Here is a 24,520-nt window from a genome sequence, read left to right on the forward strand (position 1 = left end):
TAGATAATTATTACACAAATAAAATTAATTAAAAAATATAACTCTCCATCATTTAATATCTTCTTTTCAAACTTAAGCCCTCAAATAATACATTTTATTTTTATTACATAAGTAATAAATACATGCAAGTAATATACAATTTTTTTTTTGGTTTACCGATTTATTTTACTTATTTTTTTTTTTAACTATTTAGAGTTTCAATTAAAATTTTATTTTTGTACTTTTTGAAAAAATGGTGTAATCGTATGAAAATTAAAAATAAAATAAAGATATATTTGAGGAAGGTTTTAAAATGTTTTAGATATATAGGGAATTAGCTTTGCCCAACTCTCCTAAAAAAACTAAGCCCACTGGGCTGTCCCCTATTTAACCCAAATTCGCGGCCTCAAACTTAGCCCACGAAGAACAAACCCTAGTCTTTTTGATATCCCGAGAGCCACGTTTAGGTTTTCATTCTGCAACGATTCCCTTGAGCCTCCGCGTCTTTCATTCACAAGAATCTCTCAAGTAATTTTCGTCTACTCTTCGTTTATGTTCTTGTACATCTCTTTTTTTTTTTCCGATTCCGGCTGTTTTTTAGGTCTTATTCAACTCGTATTTCCGAAGGCGAGTTAATCTGTGTGAGTGAAATTGTATTGATTGAATTGGGTTTTGGTATAGAATGGAAACGGGAGTGAAACACGCAGTGGTGGTGAAGGTGATGGGACGAACTGGATCGCGAGGTCAGGTGACTCAGGTGAGAGTGAAGTTTCTGGACGATCAGAACCGTTTCATCATGAGGAACGTCAAAGGACCGGTCAGAGAGGGCGATATTCTCACCCTCCTCGAGTCCGAGAGGGAAGCCAGAAGGTTGCGTTGATTCCATTCCTTTTCTTCTGTTTCTTATCGATTTTTCTTGAGATTTTATGATATCCTTCCCTTTAGATTGTTGAAGACATAAATTTTGGGTGCCTAATTTTCTTTATATTTGTTTTTGCAACAACAAAAAAAAATTGTTCTGTATTTCCTTGGATTGATATTAGTGTGTATGCGATCACTTCGTGCCTAATTTTCCGATGTTATCAAGAATGGTATTACGAATCTGTTAAATTTACGATTTTTTCCCGGAGAAAGAGATATCATCAAGAAATTTACATTAGTTAGAGGATGGTTAACTCTTGAACATTGGACTTTAAATCCAATTTGTCCTCTTTGAGAACAGCCTATAGCTTTTATGTTAAAACACCAACTATTACAAGATAAGCTTAGTTGTTATAGTTGTTGTTCATCATTATTGAAATGTCTTTGGACAAAACATAGAGAACTCTTCATGAGCTTTCCTTGTCAAGCGTCACTGATCCTGGCGACGAGACATCTTCGAGCTCGTTAGTGTCTCAAAAGTCTGCCTCAACATGCCAAAGGAAGTGCTCGTATAAAACAATGCACGTTAATGTACCATTATTCTATAAGAATTGATGACATGTCATAACTTCAATCATAGCTCTTGGTATTGGATCCAAAACAATGGTGTTTGATTAATTGGCATCTCCAAGTTCTACCACGCATGCAACTTGGCGACGTTGAGATTGGCAATCTCCCAGAAAGTGAGGTGAGGTGACTTTTTTTTTCACCAACATTTCTCAGGCAAGTGACCAAAATTTTGAACCTCGTAAAACCTGGCACCCCTTGGAGACATTGTTTTGCTATCATGTCAAAATCGAGAGAAATGTTTGACATGGATGAGTGTTGTAAATTGGTAATCCCTTGACAAAGATTGAAGCGCCGATGATTTATTTGTAGCACTAGTGAGCAATCGTCTCGAAAGCGCTAGTGAGCACTAGCTCGAGCCTCAAGCTTTAAAGGCAAGCAGATTTTCATGTTTGGTAACGGTAAGTGTCACATCATCGATAGGACGAGGCGCAAAACGCATTTTGGTGTCTTTCATCGCAAATGGATAGGATATAAGCCCATACGATATTCTATTTGTTTTCACTGAGGATACCTACGGAGGACCTACATTTTTTTTCCTTTTATTAAATTTTTGAGTCCTCTAAATGAATTCTAGCTCTAATGCTCTTTCATAATATAACATCAGTGGTACACTTTCTTTCTAATCATTGATATGACTTTCTAAACAGAGCTTCTATATTTTATTTTATTATATAATTGAATTGAAACTGAGAAGATGTAATGAAGACAAATCAAACCATGATTATCTATAATACTTTGGCGCTCACAAAAATTCTCAACTGACATTACAATAATAACCTCCCATGCATATATAAACCAGTTCGTTATTCATAATATGAAACTCATAGACCAAGTACAGAGGAGATGTTCAAAGCTTGGATGTAGCAAGCTTGATAAGATCCTTCCTTAAGATCTTTCCGGAAGGATTTTTGGGTATAGATCCTACAAAAGCCACTCTCCGGATTCTCTTGTACGGAGCCACCTATGGCACAATAATAAAAATAAAAAAGACATCACACATTTATATTCTATGATCATATCATATGATATATATAAGACCTTTACATGCCCAAATAAGACTTACCAATTTCCCAATGAAGTCCATAATTTGTGCTTCAGATAATTTACTCCCACTTTTTCTGACAACGTACGCCATTGGAAACTGCCCAACCTCCTTATCAGGAAATCTGAATTACAATGTAACCATTGTTGCATTACTATCTCACACTTCACATTTCGCAACGTATTATATATGTATGAGATGAGAGATTGAGACTTTACGGTATAACTGCGGCGTCAGAAATTTCCGGATGAGAAAGCAATAAGGCCTCCAGTTCAGCCGGAGGTACCTGCCAGAGATTGTAACGATGTTAAACAAAAAATTACAACCATACATAGATTATTTTATATGATATGTAGAGTTATTAAATTTCACCTGATAGCCCTTGTATTTAATAAGCTCTTTGAGCCTATCGACAACGAAAATGAAACCATCGTCGTCAAAGTAGCAGAGATCGCCGGTTCTCAGCCATCCTTCCGAGTCAAGAGTTGATGACGTGGCTTCTTCGTTGCTGAAATACCCTGTTGTATTGCATTTGCCAAGTCAGTTTTCTTATACTGTTGTTACATATATAACATCTTACTCATATATTCAACTGCTATTGCCCTGGCAATGTCATACATTAACAATAAGTCCGTGCTAAAAAATGATTCCACACTGAAAATAACATCGCGTGAATAAATTTAGACGCTCTTCACTTGCCCCACGTACGTACATAATAATTATCAAGTGAATTATTTGCAATGTGTTTGTCGTTTTCTTGCTGAATAAAAAAGCATTAACATTATCAAATAATACCGTCTCGCAAGAAAAGCAAAAAAAAGACGACCACAAATTTAATTTACACACCTCTTCGAAAGGACCAATTCATGCCTCAAAACCGCACATCTTTAATAATTTATTGGCACTCAATGAAAAACAAGTCTTAGTGGAAATTAAAATAAGAATTATAAGAAGATAAGTTAAGCGATGTTACATGAAAACAAAGCAGTGGTAAGTAAAGAAGGGAAAGAATAGCACGCGCATTTACATACCTTTCATGATAGTGGGGCCTCTGAGCCAAAGCTCGCCGGTTTTATTGACCGGCAAAGCCTCGCCGGAGTCCGGGTTCACAATCTTAGCCTCCATGTTCGGAGACAGCATCCCCGCCGTGCCGTACCGCCGGCTCTCCTCCATAGTGTCCGTCGACGCCCCGATCCCCGTTGACTCGGTCAACCCGTAGCCCTGCAGGATCTTCACCGCCGGAAACTTCTCCAGAAAACCCTCCGTCACCTCCTTCCCCAGCGGAGCCCCGCCGGAGAGGACGGAATGGAGGGACGAGAGGTCGTACTTGGCTTTGATCGAATCGGCGGCGTTGAGGATCGCCACCAGAATCGGGGGAACCAGAGGCAGGTACGTGGCCCGGTACGTCTGGATCGCCGACAACATGTCGCCGAGCTCGAACCTTGAGAGGACGACAATGGTGGAGCCGGAGCAGAGGAGCCCCATCGCGAACGCCGCGAGGCCGTAGATGTGGAACATCGGAACCGTGCATATGAACGTCTCTTCCCCTTCCTCCGCCGTGAACCGCCCCAGGATCGTCTGAACCATCGCAATCAGGTTCCGGTGAGACGACACCACTCCTTTACTCGTCCCCGTCGTCCCCGACGAGTACAGCAGCGTCGCCGTGTCGTCCTGGTCCACGCGGTGGCCCACTCGTCGCTCGCTCGCCGGCCTCCGCATCATCTCGCCGAGAGTGTTCTCTCCGTCGCCGTCGTCGGTGATGAGGATGGTTGGGAGATTCGGCGCGGAGGCGGCGATCTTGGCGGCGAGGGCGGGGGTGGTGAAGGCGAGGACGGGGGAGGAGTCGGAGATCTGTTTGGCGATCTCGCGCGGAGTGTTGAGAGGGTTCGTGGTGGTGATTACGCCGCCGATCGACATCACGGCGAGGCACACCACCGGGAAGAAGATTGAGTTCGGAGAGAGGAGGAGCACCACGTCGCCTTTGCCGATCCTGTGGTCCACGGCCAGACACGTGGCGACGGAGTCCACGGCTCTCCAGAGCTCCGGGAACGTGAGGTGGCGGCCGGTGGCGGCGTCGACGAAGGCGACCTTGCCGGAGTGGGCCCGGGAGGAGATGAATGTGGTCACGTCCAGGGATGGGTTCTGTGGGAGCGAGATTGCCCTGCGCTTGCTGTAGTACACGCCGTTGGATCTGCAGAACCCACTGCGCTTCTCCACCGTCGGATTCTCCATTGCCTTTTCAGTTTTTTTTTTTTTTTTCAATGGTTGTGTGCGTCCGATCTGGTCTGAGTATTTTGTTCAGCGTTCAAGAGAGGATTTATACGTATAGAATGGAATATAGGATAAACCGATAAAGGTACATGGATTTTATTGGTGTTCCATTTGGATTTGGAATATTAGTACTTTGACCAAGGAGTCAAATTTGACTTCTGTTTTAGAGTACTAGACTCTCTCTCTCTCTTTGCTACCGGCCAGTTTATGAATGCATTTAACTATATTTAAAATGCTTTTTAACACGTGACAACAATACCTAACACCGTTTTTTTTTTCTTCTGTGAATGGTGATGAGCATGTTATAATGACAGTTAATGTAATTTTTATTGCTGTTGAAACAAATTTAATATTATATAAATAGCTAGATTATGCATGATAATATGATTAATATTAGTTATTACTGAAAACCCTGGATTTAGAGTAGCACAGCTGACTGGCTTAATAGCTTTCTAATAATCGAATTACAAGTTATTACTAGGCGTGTAGTACATCTACCGGTGTATGTATCTAATCTAATGTACTGGATTGGTAAATTACCTCCAAATAGTAAGTAATAAAAAAAATATTCGATCATCGTTTTAGATTCAAGTAAAAAAAATAAAAGGGATTCAGCACGTTATTCTCGTGCCAATAACCGTTACGGTGACCACACATCACCAAGCACCAGTCCTTTTTGATTGTTTGTTTTTATTTAGGAAAACACAAACCACCACACGTTCTTTTTTTTTTTTATATAAAAAACTATTTAATTTATTATTTTTCAGGTTAATGTCCGTGCACTAAAATATGTAAAATTGGTCAATAATGTCATGTGCGCTTGCACTATTAATATATAATGTAATCTTGGCCAACAACGCCACTTCTCAAAAAAAAAAAAAAAAAAACTCAATCTTCTTCTTCTTCTTGTCCTATCATAATTGATTTCCATTTAATTAATTGTTCTTGTCTCGTTTCAAATCACATTTGCTTGATTTTTACTATGCTTAATGTAGATATCGCAGATAATAAATATGCAATATTCTAGACGTTTGTGTAGGTGTTCTTATTGCTTTTTATTGTTCTAATAAGACTCGAGACATGGAAGTAATAGTCCAATAGTTGATTAGTATCATTAACGACTTGGAAGAAGTTTGCGATTAATTTTGGTGTGAATTTGGTTAGAATGCGTATTTTTTTGTGAACGACTAGGCAAGGAAGGTTAAAATAGAGAAAGTCGTCCGCATTTTTATTTTTGAAAAAAATTGGAACTTTTATAAGCTCTCATTGAGATTTTGGGATTGGTTCCTCCTAGAGAACCAATCTTTTTATTTGACTGATAGAATCAACAAATAATTAATTATATTTAAAATGCAGGATTATACCAAAAACTAAATAATATTATTTAATATATAGTAATTAAAGCAATTAATAAATTCGAATAAATTAAAAAGACAGATAAATATTTGCTCAGATTTTGGTTTTCTCTCTCGAAGATAGTCGTTCGTATTCTGTCCTTGGTGCCCCCTATTTTTCTCGCATTAGTTAATCATTTTATTTTAATCGGCTCAAATTTGTTGTTTTAATTCAGAAACATACAAAAGTACATCGTGAGGTAAATTTAGTCCTTATAAATTCTACATTCATACTTTGCATTCACTTTATTACTTGAGTGAAAGATGAGCATACACATGTGTAGTAAAAAAATTGCAACACTCCTTATAGCAACTCTCTAATCGCATAGCTCATAAACTAGCTTAGTGGAACAATAGTATTTGGTGCATCCGATGTTTTGATTTCGGCTATTAAGACGTTGCATTGACACAAGTGTGATCCATTGTGATGTGTAGTTATTTCATCATGTACATTTTTAAAGCTTGGAGGTCGAAAGCTTGATAAGATCCTTCCTTAGGATCTTTCCAGAAGGATTTTTGGGTATAGATCCTACAAACGCCACTCTCCGAATTCTCTTGTATGGAGCCACCTATACATAAATAAAATAAAATAAAAACGAATAACATCACACATATGTATTCATATCATATCATGATATTTAATTTATATATAAGACCTTACAATTACAACTTACCAATTTCCCAATGAAGTCCATAACTTGTGCTTTAGATAGTTTACTCTCATTTCTTCTAACAATATAAGCCATCGGAAACTGCCCAACCTCTTTATCAGGGAATCTGAATATGGCAATAACACCACATATTGTTATTATTATCTCACATTTACATTTTGGAAACAAAATCATTTCTCTATCTATTGAATTATATATGAAATAAGAGAGACTTACGGTATAACTGCGGCGTCAGAAATTTCCGGATGAGAAAGTAGTAAGGCTTCTAATTCAGCCGGAGGTACCTGTGAGAGTGTAATGATATTAATAAAAAATTACAACCATATGTTAAATAGGGTTTATTAGATAAATAATAACATTTATAATTTGACATTGCTAATTAAATAGCATACGTTTCGTAAAATCTTAAATAAATAATCACTTATATATATTTACACACGTAAATCTGAGGTAAATGCCTATTTGCATGTATTAGGCCACGTCATCTTTATTACTATTTATTTAAGATTTACGAAACGTTAATTATATAATAATTTCAAACGTTTTAATTTGTTATTTACCTAACTTTTTGTATTAAATAGTTGTTTTCAAATTTCACCTGATAACCCTTGTATTTAATAAGCTCTTTGAGCCTATCGACCACGAAAATGAAGCCGTCATTGTCGAAGTAGCAAAGGTCGCCGGTTCTCAACCATCCTTCCGAGTCAAGAGTTGAAGACGTGGCTTCTTTATTGCTGAAATACCCTGTTGTGCCCATTTAATAATCAAAATGAAAAATACAACAAATTAGGCCAATTGAAACGTAGTCAATGTGATGATTTGGTGAATATTGGAAGAAGAAGAACGAGAGATATGGTTCAAAACTATTTAATTTCTTAAATTGTGGGTAATAATTAATAAGAAAATATTTATTGATTGTCTATTCCTTTTATAATTTTTTTAACCAATAATCAAGAAACCCATACTACTGAAATATATAATAGTAAGAAGAAGAAGGGCGTAGATACCTTTCATGATGGTGGGACCTCTGAGCCAAAGCTCACCGGTGTTGTTGACCGGCAATGCCTGAGCTGTCTCTGGACTCACAATCTTGGCCTCCATGCTCGGAGCCAGCATCCCCGCCGTGCCGTACCGCCGGCTCTCCTCCAGCGAATCCGTCGACGCCCCGATCCCCGTTGACTCGGTCAACCCGTACCCCTGCATGATCTTCACCGCCGGAAACTTCTCCAGAAACCCCTCCGTCACCTCCTTCCCCAGCGGAGCGCCGCCGCAGATCACGGACTTGAGGCACGACAGGTCGTACGTTGCTTTGATGGAGTCGGCTTTGTTGATGATCGCTACCAGGACCGGCGGAACCAGTGGGAGGTACGTCACCCGGTGAGCCTGGATCGCCGACAACATGTTTCCGAGCTCGAACCTTGAGAGGACCACCACGGTGGAGCCGGAGCACAGAAGCCCCGTCACGAACGTCACGACGCCGTAGATGTGGAACATCGGAACCGTGCATATCGCCGTCTGTTGCCTCTCCTCGCCGCTGAACCGACTGTTCATTGTCTCCACCATCGCAATCAGGTTCCGGTGAGACGACGCCACTCCCTTGCTCGTCCCCGTCGTCCCCGACGAGTACAGCAGCGTCGCCGTGTCGTCCTGGTCCACGCGGTGGCCCACTCGCCGCTCGCTCGCCGGCCTCCGCATCATCTCGCCGAGAGTGTTCTCTCCGTCGCCGTCGTCGGTGATGAGGATGGTTGGGAGATTCGGCGCGGAGGCGGCGATCTTGGCGGCGAGGGCGGGGGTGGTGAAGGCGAGGACGGGGGAGGAGTCGGAGATCTGTTTGGCGATCTCGCGCGGAGTGTTGACAGGGTTCGTGGTGGTGATTACGCCGCCGATCGACATCACGGCCAGGCACACCACCGGGAAGAAGATTGAGTTCGGAGAGAGGAGGAGGACCACGTCGCCTTTGCCGATCCTGTGGTCCATGGCCAGACACGTGGCGACGGAGTCCACGGCTCTCCAGAGCTCCGGGTAGGTGAGGTGGCGGCCGGTGGCGGCGTCTACGAAGGCGACCTTGCCGCTGTGGGCCCGGGAGGAGATGAATGTGGTCACGTCCAGGGACGGGTTCTGTGGGAGCGAGATTGGCCTGCGCTTGCTGTAGTACACGCCGTTGGATCTGCAGAACCCACTGCGCTTCTCCACCGTCCGATTTGCCATCGCCTTTTGGGTTTATTTTTTTTTTTTTCAATGGTTGTTTGTGCGTCTGATCTGAGTATCTGACCGAGTGAGTTTTTGTTCAGCGTTCCAGAGAGGATTTGTACGTATAGAAATGGAATATAGGATTGGAGAATAATAATGTAACTTTAAAAAGATTTTAACATGTAACTTTGCTATGATCGGAGAATCTCAAAGCATTATGATGCTGTTATCCTGTCTGACAACTACTGTGTACTGCTGGTGTAACAACTTCAGCATAGTATTCTAATTATTCGTGATATTATTATATTTATGACACATCCTGTAATAATTCAATCATATAATTTTTAATTTATGAGTGTTTGACACACCTATTATTAAATTTTACATGTCTATTATTAAATGAGTTGCGTAAGAAGTATAACACCGTTCATAATTATGATAAATCTCAACAATTTTTTTTTTTTTTTGAGGAATCAATACTCCAAATTAAAAGTTGAGTGGGCAAATTATGATCTTCCAAATAGTTCACCGGTAAGAAGATAATAAAATATATCTCTCTCTAAAGTCTTTCTCTCTCTCGTGAAAGCCCATCAGCAGGGAAGACAAAAACCCTAGCCGCCGCTGCTCTTCTCCCTCCTGGGATCTGGGCGATCGGTGTGGCTCCGGCCCGGGGGGGGGGAGGCATCGCTGGAGGAGACGACGCTGGTGGTCCGGTTCAGCTCGGCCTCGGCTCAGCTCTCCTCTCCTCCACCGATCCAGACGCCACGCCAGATCCGCCTCCGATCCAGACGCCTCGGCCCCGGTTCAGCTCGGCCTCGGCTCAGCTCTCCTCTCCTCCACCGATCCAGACGCCACGCCAGATCCGCCACCGATCCAGACGCCTCGGCCCCGGTTCAGCTCGGCCTCGGCTCAGCTCTCCTCTCCTCCACCGATCCAGACGCCACGCCAGATCCGCCACAGCCTTGCTCGGAATCTACGCCACCACCGTCGACGCAGATCTCAAGCTGCGAGGCAAGCGTTCCGGGATCGTGGGCTCGAGGAGACGCAGATCTCAAGCTGCGAGGCGAGTGATTCGGGATCGTGGGCTCGAGGAGACTCGAGGCGTTCGGGTCAGCCGTGGCGAGGAGACTCGAGGCGTTCGGCCTCACGGAGGAGACGCGCCACGTGGTGGACGGAGAGCTGTGGACAGCGCTGGGGAAGGGTGGGGTGATCGTCAACATCGGACGCTGGGGAAGGGTGGAGTTTTTCGGGGGCAGAAATGGTCGGATCTGCCGGTTTGGTTGTGTTGTGCCTCTTGTTTTGTGTTTTTATTTAGTTATGCTTTATGTTTTTAGGCTAGTTAGCCCATGTTGCGTTTTGTTTGACTTGGTTTATCTTGGACACGGATTAGCCGTTGTTCACTATCCCGTTGTGGATTTCCTGTTAGGTTTTGATCTATACAGGTTGGAGATGCATCTTCTTCGTGGTCAGCAAACCGAGGTTGAGTGGATCTTTTCATCAACCAATTTTGGTTTTGTTGAAAGAGCCATTTGTGTGCTCAATTATTGTGCCCGTCGTTCTTCCACTTGTCGGAAGCATGCACAAAACGTGCGATTACCGGAACTTAGTGTTAGTTTCACTTCGACTTAGGTTTGAGGTGTTCCATGTACTAAGGTGTTTTTCTCCTGTATTGATGGGTTTTTTACCCAATTTTATTGAAAAATCCGTGACTTTCAAAAAAAAAAAAAAAAAAAAATAGTTCACCGGTCAGTAAAGTCACTTATCCTAAATTAATTTTTAAAGGAGTAAGACACAACAATTGATCTGCGTGATGAACTAAGCGCCCTCTATGGATGAGAATTAAGTAGCTTACAATTGACTTTTTACCATTGAGAGCTATGTAAATAAAGTTTATATAACATACGAATAAAATAATACCTAGATTTGATACCAACAAAAATAATGCTTTAGTAGAAGCTAGTTTGTTCTATTGGTAATCTCATACATATCTCGACAAAGAGGTTTTAAGTTCGAATCCACTGAACTGTATAAATACATGCTCCTTTACAAGCAGAGGATTTACACTATCTCAGCTTAATGCCCCTATATTAAATTATGTAATATTGGTTAATAACGACACTTATAAAAATAAAATAAAAAATTACGCTTTTGATTTACAATTTGTCTCGTAAAAAGAAAGAACAAATAAAAAAAGAAATTCACGATGTGAAAACGACAATGAAATACATTACAAGACAGTCAAGAAAAACGACAACTGCTGAAATTTGTGGAATTGGGCCAAACACAGGGCCGGGTTAGACCAGAAGGCAATGTAATCAGCCCATAAGATAATCGGCGAAGAGATTTTGTCAATCGCAGACTGATCTGATCGGTGCTTTGAGCGATTAGGGCTGAGAAGAAGATGGGAGGTGGAGACGGAGGAGTGACCTACAAAGGCCTGACGATTCATCAGCCTAAGCGATGGCACACTGTTACCGGAAAAGGCTTGTGCGCTGTTATGTGGTAATTCCTCTTTTCTTCCCCTAATTTTATTAATATTTTTATAATCCTTTAATCTTACGTTTATATCGGTATTCTCTGTGATCGTTAATGTATATGAGACTGCCTGGTCTGACGATTCTTAGGTCAAACCATTTGCGAAGAAAATCGAATTTCTTAAACTGTGTCGACTCGATTCTAATTTGGCCCCAATTCGTGGTTGTTATACATATTCTGCTTTGTGTTTTGGAATTTTCAGACGTAGCCTTTCATGTTATCCAAATTCACTCTTAAATTTGGCTCTGAATTAGTTTTTTCTTCCTTATATGATAGATTGATATTGCTAGGAATTTCTTGCTGTTATAGACACAAAGAACAGTATTGATGTTTTTGACTCATAATTAAGAAAATTTGTGCAAAATCGAGTGGCGATAACTCAATGTGATGAATGTTCTAGCTGCGAGCATTGGATATCTACCGGTTTAGGTTAAGCACGTTGGAAAAATTCTTCTTGTATCTGAATTTTGTACTTAGCTGTAATCTTTTCCTGTACTCGGTTTCGTGTTGTAACTTTCATAATCAATTATTAAGCTACCGAAGATTTGATTGAGCTGTCAAAGTTTGCCAACAATTTGACGTAGTTCATGGTATTTAAGCTCACATTCTCATTGGCTTCAATATTAGCATTTTGGCTTGGTTAGTTAGTTTTTCGCATCCTCGATGAAGTATTTCTTTTCATGCAATATATCAGGTTTTGGGTCTTCTACAGAGCCAAGAAAGATGGACCGGTTGTATTGGTAAGTGAATGCTTTACACGTATTGTGACAATCCACTCTAATCAGTCTAGTATATGCCATTTTAGTTAATCTCTTGTTTGATTTGTTAGACTGCTCTGTATTGTTGTGACTTTAAATTATCCGAATTTTGTGTTCTTGTTTAGGGATGGAGACACCCTTGGGAGGGCCATGGTGATCACGGCCACGAAGAACATTAGGTATTATTTCCGATCTTCATTTATTCGTGCTTTTATTTCTTGATATTTGATCAGCGAAGCGTGTTCTAATAGCTACTTTGGCTACAGGGCATCTTCATGAACATTGGCAAGTGGCAACAAGGACTACGGGTTTGTTCAGTGTGAAAAAATGTTTTTTATGGGAACTAGCTTATAATTTCTTTTCAATAAAAACAGCTGTTTAAACGGATATGTGCTTTGAACATTCAATACACTCTTTGCCTATTTTGTATTCTGATCTTTATTTTCTTCTCCAGTATTCTGAGAAAGAAAAAAAAACATGCTGTTCGATTTCCAATTAAATTACTTTCTTCCTTTGAATGTACCATTTAATATCTGATTTTTGAATTATTCGACGTAGCTCATAGGAACTGATTGGTTTTACATCTGCACTTAAAAAAAACATGTCGTTATGTTCACTAGTGAATGAAATTGGAACCTCTTCTTTTAAGTTACTCACGAGATAAGATTATTATTATTATTATTATTATTATTATTATTATTATCTTTCTTCTTTAAAATAGATTTTTTTTCCATCATGTATCAAACCTGGCCATAAAATGGACTGCAACTGATTTAATGTATGATAAGGAGACAAGTTTCCAATTCTATAAACTGAGTTTCATTTTTTTTTTATCTGAACTGGGTTGCAGTTTGATAACTTGTACAACACATTCGAAAAAAAAAAAAAATTTGTACATCACAAAATTTGATCCGTGTGCGGCATTGAAATTGTGCTACTTAATTATGGATTTGTTTGATTGAATAGGAGCCATCTATTTTTTCAGGGTGTTGATAGTTGTTTGAACATCACAGTGATACCAACGTCGAAGATGCCAGTTTCCGACGGATTTTTTATAAAATAATGTCATAAATATTAACCCTTTTATATAAATGTTCATAATATTAAACTAAAAAATTCAAACCATCTTCAGAGTAGTACTTAAAATACAACAAAAATAATACTCATAATATAAACAGTGATAAAAAAAAATGTTTATGTAAAAAAAAAATACATAGGTTTGATTTAAATTTCAAAAGTTAACAAAATCAATTAAACACAAGATACAATCAACAACAAATGTTTAATGTAAATATATTATTCGAATACATTAACTGTGGGGCATGTTATAAATATGTTACATCGGAAAAAGAATGTTTTATTTATTGTAAATATATTATTTAAAGGGGTGTGTTTTAAATTGAAGATAATTTTATTGTGGCTTCATCTCATCTAGTAATTTGGCATCCACCAAAGGCTCATCGTTGTCTAAATGGACACATGATTAAAACCTTAATCCACACATTAAACATGTGAATAATGGAATCACAGCCATAGGCAGTCCACTGAGTCTGTACATCTTAGGCACATGGCAATGTAATAAATTGAATTAGACTAATATATATATATATATATAAAAAGAAGTGAATAATTAGGCACTACATGTACTTGTTCAAGCTTAAAACAAGTTCACAAATCAAACCCCCCTAAAACGTATAAAATGACAGGGTTGATGTATATAATGTATAACAGATAATAAATAATTAGAGAGTAATAATAGCTAGTCAATTAGTAAGTATGTTGAGAAGCGAAACCCTAGTCTCGATCAAGCGCCTAAAAATGCACTCCAATTCAACCTCAATACACTCGATGGTTGTCTCAACGGCTTGGAGTCTTCTGTCGGCACTTTGAAGCTCCATTTCGTCACAAATGTCATACAAACTCTGGTCGCCACTCACACGCCTCAGCTTGGACCTGAAATAACTGCCTTTACACCGAGCTTTCTCGGAGTTCAGGTCAAGCCAGGGCTTGGCGATGAGCGAGAACAGGGACTCCAGTATTGACAAAATGGTCCGCCTGACTTCCCTGAGAGCCTCCACCACCGCGGCGAGGCTTTTCTCGGAAATGACGGATTTGCCCTTGGCGGATTTCAGGGAGTGGAGGCACTTCAGGGTTTGTTTCTTGAGGCTCTTGCGGTATGAATCGTGGGCGGCGATTGAGTTTGCGACGTCCGGAATGTGGTCGCCGATGCTGAGCCGTCGGACGGTGAATTGGAGGTCTTGGAGGTGCTTTTTGACGAGGGCAAGGACGTCTTTTGAGACCCCACAGACGTCCAACATGGTCACCGAAGCCTCGCACACCTCGTCGACTCGCTTGTGGTTGTGGTGGACTAGGGTTCGTTGGGTTCTCGGCGAGTTTAGCTGCTCGTTTGCGCTGTTTTGCAGCTTCTTCAGACCCTCGAAATTCAAACGTCCCATTAATTGTTTGGTAATTAGAATGAAAGCTGTTGATTGGTCTGATATGGGAAGATGAGCTGATAATAATATATATACCGTGATATGTATCATTAATGAGTGAGGGTTATGTAGAAACTAGAAAGAAAGTACAGCTATTACGCAGATATGAAAATGATGATATATTGCATATATAGATAAGGAAGAAGTGAAGGAAGTATCGTACTTTATTATACGTACGTACGGAACGATAGCATGTACGTTGAATTGGTTACAGCTAAAAAGAGACAAACTTGTCCAAAGGTAGCTTCGTTTTTTTATTTTTATATATATATATATATATATATATATTAATTAAAGATCCCCCGTGAGCCGTAACCCTGAGTGTAAATACAGTATCTACAGTATTATGTATATATAATATGGTTATGATTTTATGAGATGCGACTGATAGTCTGATACTGATTTGTACCTGCACGTCTGAGAGGGTGTTATTTTATTTTTCCACAAATTTAATATTGGGAGACAAAATAGTGTCATAAACCGGCATATAGAAAAATCGCAAGTATATTGTATCCAGTTTGTATCAACATATATTATTACAGCTGTGTGCTGTGGCTGTGTGGGGGTATTTGATTCGTCTACGTGACTTGGGAGTCAGAGATCAGGATCTAGAGAGTGAGATTTGGGCAAAGAATTAAATTATATTAATATATTCGAGTAATTGAGCAATTGGTGTGAAATGTGAAGGTTCTCGTGCACATACAATCTGTTGTTTGTTCTATATGGCGGTGAGGCTAAAATTGAGACTAAACGCGCTACAAAACAAATTAAGATATAAATATAATCTACTGATCATTCTCAACCTCAACCTGTAAATTTCAAGAAGTCAAACTTGGAATTTTATTGATTAGACAGTCAAATGTTAATCCACACCTACCTTTTAGATAGCTTGGTCATTCCTTTTTGTCCGTAGAGGAATGGAAGCCCCACCAAATTGTCGAGAATTTCTACGTCTGCTTAGTCGTAATTTCAATACGACAAAACTTATAAGAAAAGTTGGACATTTAAAGTTCTCTTCTTAATATGCGACTGAAATTAATCTTTTTCTATGAAACACATTAACAGCTGCAAGCCACTAATTAAGTAATATTCTAGGAGTGAAGAAGGTCTACGAAGATGTAGAAGTGAGTATTTTTACTCTGCATATTCGATCTAAGAAATAATTCGCTAAAAAAATTAAACGTTAAAGTTCTCTTTAGAACTCTGAAAATGCTACAAACGCGGACTCCATATATGAATTTTGGATGAATTTTATTTTCCACCTCAATTTTTATTTATTTATAAAAAGTAGTATCTCTATATTATTTTTATATTTTTCCTCTCATTTTACTTTCCTTTTAATTTCACCTCATTCAAAGAGCTCAAAGAAAATAAAAGAGATTTTCTTTTCTCTTATACTTTATGGTTCCAAACACATCCTATCAATTTGAGGAATAAATGATCAAGGTCTAGAGAAGGTGTTTTTTCTAGCCACGAAGGGTGTAATCAAACTTTAAAGAGAGATAACTCAGACGTTAGATTAGACTCTGAAGCTATCACGAGCATATTACCATGAAAAAAGCAAACTGAAGTGGCTATAATTATTTGGATACACCAAAGAAAAATTAAATTAAAATTGTGAAAATATGAATGTAAACTATTGTTATATATATATATATATATATATATATATATATATATGAATATGAAAATTATTGATATACTAAAGAGATTTAAATTTGAAAAAAAAGGTAGTAGAGGCCATTTGGTGTTTGAAAAAAAAGATTTTGACACATCTATTAGTCATCTTGATATATATATATATATATATATATATATATATATATATATATATATATATTATCAAAACCAACCAAAATATAATTTAGGACACCTTTAATACTAAACCCAACTTGAAAGTTCTCTTTTACCCCTTTTTTCTCTCCATTCCTTCGATCTTTTGTGTATGCATGTGTGTGTGGGTTGTGGGTCCACGACGAAGTAGGTTTTGCTGCCAGATTTATGGGCTGCTTGTGCGCACTGGATGGCCTTGACTAGCGCGACTTCACTCCGACTGGCTCTTTATGCGCCTTTCCTCTCCACCCCTAGAGAGAACAACGTCGCGACCTCCTCCTTTGATGCCTTTGATACCTTTGATTCCTCAACCATCATCGCTCTCCCTTTCAATCATGTAGGTTGCTTCTTCTTCTTCTTCTTCTTCCTCAAACACCTCGATGTTTTGTTTACAAAGCAATTGGTTTCGATTTTTGTGTTTTTGAGTTTATTTTTAATTATTTATATAAGTTTTTAAATGTTAATGAAACCTGGTCAACAATTATTCAAAATTGGTCAACAACTATTTTAAGATAGTTTACCTTTTTGAAATCTGGTTCAAAATATTGTTATATTGAAATCTGGTCGACAATTATGGAAATCTGGTTAATAGTTATTAAAGGTAAAGTGGACATTTCAAAAATTAAAACGGTTGTTTATGAAAAAAAAAATATTTCGCGGTTAATATTGAAAAAAGTTACGAAAAGGAGCTTTTGTTGGCTATTTCCACAAAAACTATTGGGCCGAAAGCCCAACTGAAGGCGGGCCGACCACTGGGTGAATGCCGCTGTGGAACGACGTCGTTGAAAGAATTGAATATCAAAAGTGATTGAAAAGAGTGGATATAGAGCAGCACACGTGGATACGAGCATAGCTACAGCAGCAGAGAATGAGATTTATGGCTTCCGATTAATCAACTTGTTCAATATTGCATCTCCCAACTGAATTACTCTCCAATTTTCATTCATACACATTATTGAGTGTGTGTATATATAGTCTTGTTGTTGTGTTAATCCATTTCAGTGGATCGACTGTATTCGTGTAGCAATGGCTTGCTCTTCCTCCAACTTCTATGGCACCCAAATCCTGGTCTCTCCTCCGACCCCCAAAACCACCAAAACGACGTCGATTCCGATCGCTCTCCTCTCCGATAAACGCTTCCGACACTTCAACTCTCACTCCGTCCAAACCCGAGCCGCTCTGGCGACCATTCTCCTCTCTTCCATGGCTCCGCAAGCCATGGCCGTCGACTCGCCGCCTCCGCCGCCGGTGATGGAGGTCCAGCCCAGCGCCGCCGAGCAATCCTCTCCGTTCGCGCAGAGCCTCATCCTGAACGCTCCAAACACCGCCGATTCCACACCGAAACCGGCGTCGGACCTCCCAGAGGGGTCGAACTGGAGGTACAGCGAGTTTCTTAACGCCGTGAAGAAGGGAAAGGTCGAGAGGGTTAGGTTTGCCAAGGACGGCTCTGTTCTTCAGCTGACCGCCGTCGACGGCCGTCGCGCCTCCGTCGTCGTCCCCAACGATCCTGACCTCATTGATATCTTGGCGATGAACGGCGTTGATATCTCTGTTTCGGAGGGAGAAGGTGGGAACGGATTGTTTGGGATCATTGGCAACTTGCTGTTCCCTGTTCTGGCTTTCGCCGGATTGTTCTTCCTCTTCCGGAGGGCTGGTGGCGGACCCGGCGGGCCCGGCGGGATGGGTGGGCCCATGGACTTTGGCAGATCCAAATCCAAGTTCCAGGTACGTGTTCACTTCATCTTCATTTCTCTAAATATCAATTGAGCTAGTGATCGAAGCCACAGAAATCACAACTGATAGGTAAGCTTAGTAGCTTGTGATCATAATCCGAGTTCTGAGACAGGGATTTTCTTTAGGGGCTAATAATTACTAGAAATTTAGATTAGACTACTATTTCAATGGTCCGTACGAAATGCAAATAACGATCCAAGAACCAGAGAAAGCAAATTATACTATTACAATTAGGCGAGTTTTCATGCCTGGAAACGGTTGGGCTCAAAGTATACAAGCAATTTGTTGTTCATCCATTGGTCTCGAGTTCGATCCGGTGGCTGATTAATTCAGCATATTTGTGGGTTCGAAGTTTGTACTATTAAAATTGGGCGAGTTTTCATGCCTTGCTAATGTCATATATACATACAAGCAGTTTATGATTCATCCATTGATTGCGAATCGGATTCCACAGCTCAAAGTTTGTTTTTTCATATTTGTGTGAATAGGAAGTTCCGGAGACTGGGGTGACGTTTGGTGACGTGGCGGGGGCGGACCAGGCGAAGCTGGAGCTACAAGAGGTTGTGGACTTCTTGAAGAACCCGGACAAGTACACGGCTCTCGGGGCGAAGATCCCGAAGGGGTGCCTTCTGGTGGGGCCGCCGGGGACGGGGAAGACCCTTCTGGCCCGGGCGGTGGCCGGAGAAGCCGGAGTGCCCTTCTTCTCGTGCGCGGCCTCGGAGTTCGTCGAGCTCTTCGTCGGCGTCGGGGCTTCCAGGGTTCGGGACCTCTTCGAGAAGGCCAAGTCGAAGGCCCCCTGCATCGTCTTCATCGACGAGATCGACGCCGTCGGCCGCCAGCGCGGGGCCGGCATGGGCGGCGGCAACGACGAGCGCGAGCAGACCATCAACCAGCTCCTCACCGAGATGGACGGCTTCTCCGGCAACTCGGGGGTCATCGTCCTCGCCGCCACCAACCGCCCCGACGTCCTCGACTCCGCTCTCCTCCGCCCCGGGAGGTTCGACAGACAGGTCACCGTCGACCGCCCCGACGTCGCCGGACGGGTCAAGATTCTTCAGGTCCACTCCAGGGGGAAAGCTCTCGCCAAAGACGTCGACTTCGAGAAGATTGCAAGGAGGACGCCGGGTTTCACCGGAGCCGATCTGCAGAACCTCATGAACGAGGCCGCCATTCTCGCCGCCAGGCGCGACCTCAAGGAGATCAGCAAAGACGAGATCGCCGACGCTCTCGAGCGTATCATTGCCGGCCCCGAGAAGAAGAACGCCGTCGTCTCCGAGGAGAAGAAGAAACTCGTCGCTTACCACGGTACAAATAAAAAAAAAAAAAAAACATACATGCATATACATATAGTATCGTGTAGTGGAATGATGAATGATTATGTGAACAGAGGCGGGACATGCTTTGGTGGGTGCGTTGATGCCGGAATATGATCCGGTGGCCAAGATCTCGATCATTCCACGTGGGCAAGCGGGCGGTCTCACCTTCTTTGCTCCGAGCGAGGAGAGGCTCGAGTCCGGCCTTTACAGCAGAAGCTACTTGGAGAATCAGATGGCTGTGGCTCTTGGCGGAAGGTCTTGCTCTCGTTTTCAAAATCTTCTTCTCTTTTAACACATCCCAACTCACTAGCTCGGGTTTTCCTATCGATGGTGCAGAGTCGCGGAAGAGGTGATCTTTGGTCGGGAAAACGTTACAACCGGGGCGTCGAACGACTTCATGCAAGTCTCGAGAGTGGCGAGGCAGATGGTCGAGCGATTCGGGTTCAGCAAAAAGATCGGACAAGTTGCAATCGGCGGCTCGGGAGGAGATCCCTTTTTGGGTCAGCAGGTAAATAATACTAACTAACATACCCTTTTTCCTGTGCTTCTTCGCTGGGCATCCAAATTAATTTGGAAAGAAACAAAAAAAACATGCACAGATGTCATCCCAGAAAGACTATTCGATGGCGACGGCGGATATTGTGGATGCGGAGGTGAGGGAGCTCGTAGAGACGGCGTACGGCCGGGCCACGGAGATCGTGACTACCCACATCGACATTCTCCACAAGCTCGCTCAACTTCTCATCGAGAAAGAATCCGTCGACGGAGAGGAATTCATGAGCCTCTTCATCGACGGCAAAGCCGAGCTCTATGTCTCTTGATTCGCTAGAAAAACGAATGTACTATTATTTACGCTGACACGGGTTGTGATATATGATATCAAATATGTACCGTATAATATAACACATGTACACATCAAGAACCAATTAATTATTTCATCATAATTCAAAATGAAGCGGTAAACAAAAAAAAAATAGCGAGTAGATGATGCACAAAACAAACAAGTTTCTCCCCTCTCCTATGAATATGATACATACACATCTTGGTCAAAACAAGGAAATAAAATAAAAATGAAAAAGAATGTACACGGAGGAGAGTTTCAGGATCCTCTGCCACCTTTGTGCTTCTTTTCTTCGAGGGCGGCGGCCTCGTGCAACATGTCGGCGGCGTCCTTGTGCATGTCCAGCTTGGCGAGCGCAACGGCTTGCATGTAAAACGCTGTCGACCAATCAGGATACACGCACTGCGCTTGCATCGCGTCTCTCAGCGCCGCGTCTGGTTGGTCGCACATTAGATGGCACAGACTTCGCCGACCGTAAACCGTCGGAGATACCATCGTTCCCACATCGATAAACTGTTCATCACCAACAATCCTTGTCAAAACAAACCTTTATGGAAAATTCAAGGTTAACATCTTGAAAACAAACATACGTACCTGAGAGTAACAGTCGATTGCTGCTTTGAAATCCTTGTCGCGGAATGCCAAGTCGCCGCGCTTTCTCGCTTCCAACATGTCTCTCATCTGTTGGGTCCATTCTTGGAAAGATAACTGGTATATATATATAATAAATCTATGGTGAGTAATATGAACGTGTCGATGGATTCAGCCTTGATTGATTACGGTTTTTTACCTCATTGGTTCCTTCGTCGTCCTTGTAGTGTGTCATCACGAGGATCTGGTGAATAGCTGTTAGATCCATCCTCGAGCAAGCATCGCCCATCGGTGAAAGCGGGTGTTGCGGGGTCGGAGGCGCTTCCTCTTGCTTTGGAATCCCAAGCATCACATAAGACGGAACCTAAAACACATATATTTGTTTGTTCATGAATATCGAATCTTAAGAAACCAAAAGCCAGACATATGAATCTAAAAAAGCGAAAAATTACCTCGGGTTTGTTTTGCAGCGGAGCCAGCGTTGAAACGAGGTCTTTGGTGTTCGGGCGCTCCCTCGGCTCATACTGCAAGCAACGTGAGGCGAGCTCAAAAACCACTGTCGCCTCCTCAGTTGAAAAGTTCCCTTCCAAGTGCGAATCCATTAGCAGAAGAATGTTTTTTCCCCGTATCATATCGAGAGCCTGACATTTACCCGATCATCACTAGAATGTCAGTGCTGCTACTATACTAATCTATCGAGAAAAGCAACTATTAGACATGATGTCATCCAATTACAGTACAATGAGATTCACGGGCAGGTACTAAGACAAGTAAGTTTAGTTGCGTTGAGCACAGCAGATTGAGATATTGAATTTCTGATCCGGAGCTAACCAAACACGGACTTACATGACTCGGAGGAATGTGCTTTCCACTAAGAAGATCCAAAAGGACAGTCCCGAAGCTGAATACAACACTTTCTGGAGTCACCCTTCCTGCAATATACAGATATGCCCATTACTAATCACCACTGGACAATGGTTTTTTTTTTTTTTTTTTTTTAAGAACCTTTGAGCGCGATTACAAAAACAAAGATAAAAAAAAAATAAAAAATAAAAAAAATATTAGTACCATTTCTTAGATACTCCGGAGGAGTATATGCAAGATTAGTACTGTAACTTTTGCCATCCCTGCTGTTTTTCATCAACCCGAAACAAGAAAGCCGAGGGTCACCACTCTGCCGAAAGCACCACCACAGTTAGATGATTACACAAAAGCTTTCATGCACCACAACCGAACAGAAAGAAATGAAGTTCTAAGACCACAGTGGGTGTGAGATTAAAAGGTACCTCGTCAAAGAGGACTCGATAAGCATTCAAATCATGGTATAAGGGACGTCCTTCGGTGCTGCAGTAATCCAAAGCTTCGGCGATCGATAAAGCTACTCTTAAACGCATAGCCCACTCAATTGTTTGATTCTCCCCTGCCATGTCAACAAATTTCACTTCACACTATATTCAAATTCAATGAATGAAGCAAAAACATTCCTAATTTAAAGAGCTCTGCGAAAGGGAAATCAGTGCTTCTACACTTAAACAGTCTATAACATGCTAAATTCTAGCGAGCTTCGTGTGACAAAATTTAATAAAAACCCAAAGAACAATAAGTTAGTAAATGTGTCGTCAGGTAAGTAAGTCTTCATTTAAAGAACCTCCCTCTACTTCCATTTTATACGCATGAATACAGATAAAGTAAAATAGAAGTAATTGACCGAATGAAACCCTAGAAAGACGACGTACAGTGAAAGAGATGCTTGGCAAGAGTGTCGTTAGGCATGTATTCGGCGACAAGAAGCCTCTCATCGCCGTCGCAGCAATATCCAATCAAATTAGCGAGCTTCTTGTGCCTCAGCTTCCCAACACCTTTAGCTTCGTCCTAAACCGAACAAAATCAATCAATCACACCAAATCCAAACCCTAGAAATAGAAAGAAGAGGGAAAATAGAAATAGGAATAGAGCGTGTGCATGTGAGAGAGAGCAATACGGCGAATTGCTGGGGATCGGGCCAGGCGAGCTTGGCGAACTTCTTGACGGCGATCCACCGGCGAGTATTGGCGGCCTGATTCTGCAATCGGCCTTTGTACACGATGTTCGGAGCTTTCATGCCGCTCTCCGACACGATGAACTCCGAGCTGAAGTTGTTCGTCGCCGCTTTCAGCTCCGCCAGTGAAAACTCCGAGAACAACGAACCACTCCCCACCGCCGCCGCGCCGAGCTCGCCGCCGCCATTGGAGGCGTGGTTGTTGCTGTTTTCCGGATTGTTCTTGCGATCGGCGGCGAGGCCGCTCGGTTCCTGGAACGACGACGAAGCGCAACATCCCATGGTAACTCGCCCGAGTTTCAGCTGAGTAGACTCACTTCCCCACCACGTCCGCCAGCTGTTCCTCCACAATAATAATCATATAGAGAGAGAGAGAGGCAGAGAAGATGGGTTTTTCTCTTTTTTATTTATTATATATATATATTTGTTTATTTATTTATTTTACTGACAAGCAAGGGATTAAAATGAAAGGGAAAGGGAAAAAAAATAGTAATTGAGAAGAGAGAACACCCGTGTCCGTGTCTAGAGAGAGAGAGAGTTATTTAGATTTTAGAGAGAAGCAGCTTTCTTTTCCGCCTCATTGCGCGTTGCTGCCTCTGACAAAAACCTCTTCTGTCTCTTTTCCTCTGTTTCCTTTTCCCACGGTTGAACTGTCCCTTTTAAATCCCCAAGGTTAATCTCGTCATTTCCTCTTTTCTTCTGGCCGTTGCTGATTCGCTTTTTCTCAAATGTTATTATATTCATTTCGCTGGAATTACTCGGCCTTTCTTGGTTGGTTTTTGTCGTATTTTTATTTATGCGTATTTATATTATTTTGTTTTCTCATCTGTTCCTTTCTAAAAAATCGTCTCATATTTTAAATTTAATTTCTATAGAACATTTTTTCTTTTTCTTTTTTAGAGCCAAGGAGACCACGAAGTCAATGGTTTTCAATTGGCTGAAAGTTAAAACAGGATTTGCACAGCGGTGAAGTCGCCAAATGGGTAAACGATGACAGAAGAATTGTAGGCCCCGTTTGGTTTACTTTTCCAAATCCATTTATAGTTTTCTGATTCTAAATTCTAGAAAACAGTTTTAGAAAAACTGTTTGGTTATAAATTCAGAAAACAGATTTAGAATCATGTTTCTGTTTTCTTTGAAATTTGTTTAGAAAACAGAAAACAATGAAAAGTTGTTTTCTATTTTATCTTTATACAATTAAATGGAAAACATAACCAAACAACATTTAAAATATTCTGAAACGTAATTCTAAATCTGTTTTTAAAATTTAAAAATTAGAATCAGAAAACAGAATTTAAAAACAGAAAACGAGTTTAGAAAACTAAACCAAACGGCCCCGTA

At 41.2% G+C, this 24,520-nt stretch overlaps 6 protein-coding genes and 1 pseudogene across 7 annotated transcripts; 3 read left to right on the forward strand and 4 right to left on the reverse strand.

Annotated features, from left to right (window-relative positions):
• Positions 1-375: 375 nt before the first annotated feature.
• Positions 376-1,048, forward strand: LOC149392546 (small ribosomal subunit protein eS28 pseudogene; annotated as a pseudogene). The gene is made up of 2 exons (XR_016300082.1): positions 376-507; positions 661-1,048. The product of XR_016300082.1 is annotated as a small ribosomal subunit protein eS28 pseudogene (transcript).
• A 1,122-nt stretch (positions 1,049-2,170) lies between these two features.
• On the reverse strand, positions 2,171-4,994 carry LOC149392547 (putative CoA ligase CCL5). The gene is made up of 5 exons (XM_089618946.1): positions 3,544-4,994; positions 2,885-3,030; positions 2,731-2,798; positions 2,534-2,636; positions 2,171-2,431 (listed from the first exon to the last, which is right to left on the reverse strand). Exons 1-5 carry the CDS (start codon positions 4,742-4,744, stop codon positions 2,318-2,320), a joined length of 1,632 nt encoding a protein of 543 aa, XP_089475072.1. The 5' UTR covers positions 4,745-4,994; the 3' UTR covers positions 2,171-2,317.
• Positions 4,995-6,332: 1,338 nt separating this feature from the next.
• On the reverse strand, positions 6,333-9,056 carry LOC149392548 (putative CoA ligase CCL5). Its single transcript, XM_089618607.1, has 5 exons — positions 7,856-9,056; positions 7,447-7,592; positions 7,065-7,132; positions 6,852-6,954; positions 6,333-6,746 (listed from the first exon to the last, which is right to left on the reverse strand). The coding sequence occupies exons 1-5, from the start codon at positions 9,054-9,056 to the stop codon at positions 6,633-6,635; spliced, it is 1,632 nt and encodes a 543-aa protein (XP_089474733.1). The 3' UTR covers positions 6,333-6,632.
• Positions 9,057-11,350: 2,294 nt separating this feature from the next.
• Positions 11,351-12,868, forward strand: LOC149392549 (NADH dehydrogenase ubiquinone 1 beta subcomplex subunit). Its single transcript, XM_089618609.1, has 4 exons — positions 11,351-11,540; positions 12,268-12,313; positions 12,457-12,510; positions 12,598-12,868. The coding sequence occupies exons 1-3, from the start codon at positions 11,440-11,442 to the stop codon at positions 12,508-12,510; spliced, it is 201 nt and encodes a 66-aa protein (XP_089474735.1). The 5' UTR covers positions 11,351-11,439; the 3' UTR covers positions 12,598-12,868.
• A 1,171-nt stretch (positions 12,869-14,039) lies between these two features.
• Positions 14,040-14,821, reverse strand: LOC149392550 (uncharacterized). Its single transcript, XM_089621340.1, has one exon. It carries the CDS (start codon positions 14,785-14,787, stop codon positions 14,095-14,097), a length of 693 nt encoding a protein of 230 aa, XP_089477466.1. The 5' UTR covers positions 14,788-14,821; the 3' UTR covers positions 14,040-14,094.
• Positions 14,822-17,485: 2,664 nt separating this feature from the next.
• Positions 17,486-20,653, forward strand: VAR1 (FtsH extracellular protease family). Its single transcript, XM_089618605.1, has 5 exons — positions 17,486-18,384; positions 18,882-19,698; positions 19,781-19,964; positions 20,046-20,217; positions 20,309-20,653. The coding sequence occupies exons 1-5, from the start codon at positions 17,686-17,688 to the stop codon at positions 20,528-20,530; spliced, it is 2,094 nt and encodes a 697-aa protein (XP_089474731.1). The 5' UTR covers positions 17,486-17,685; the 3' UTR covers positions 20,531-20,653.
• LOC149392552 (serine/threonine-protein kinase BSK1-like) lies at positions 20,625-23,821 on the reverse strand. Its single transcript, XM_089618608.1, has 9 exons — positions 23,123-23,821; positions 22,878-23,013; positions 22,428-22,561; positions 22,210-22,315; positions 21,988-22,073; positions 21,594-21,782; positions 21,341-21,505; positions 21,145-21,258; positions 20,625-21,063 (listed from the first exon to the last, which is right to left on the reverse strand). Exons 1-9 carry the CDS (start codon positions 23,459-23,461, stop codon positions 20,809-20,811), a joined length of 1,524 nt encoding a protein of 507 aa, XP_089474734.1. The 5' UTR covers positions 23,462-23,821; the 3' UTR covers positions 20,625-20,808.
• Between the last annotated feature and the right edge of the window lie 699 nt (positions 23,822-24,520).

The sequence above is a fragment of the Urtica dioica genome, chromosome 7 (assembly GCF_054948205.1).
Source record: "Urtica dioica subsp. dioica isolate 48M chromosome 7, U.dioica_male_clone48M_v1_H2, whole genome shotgun sequence".
Lineage (NCBI taxonomy): Eukaryota > Viridiplantae > Streptophyta > Magnoliopsida > Rosales > Urticaceae > Urtica > Urtica dioica.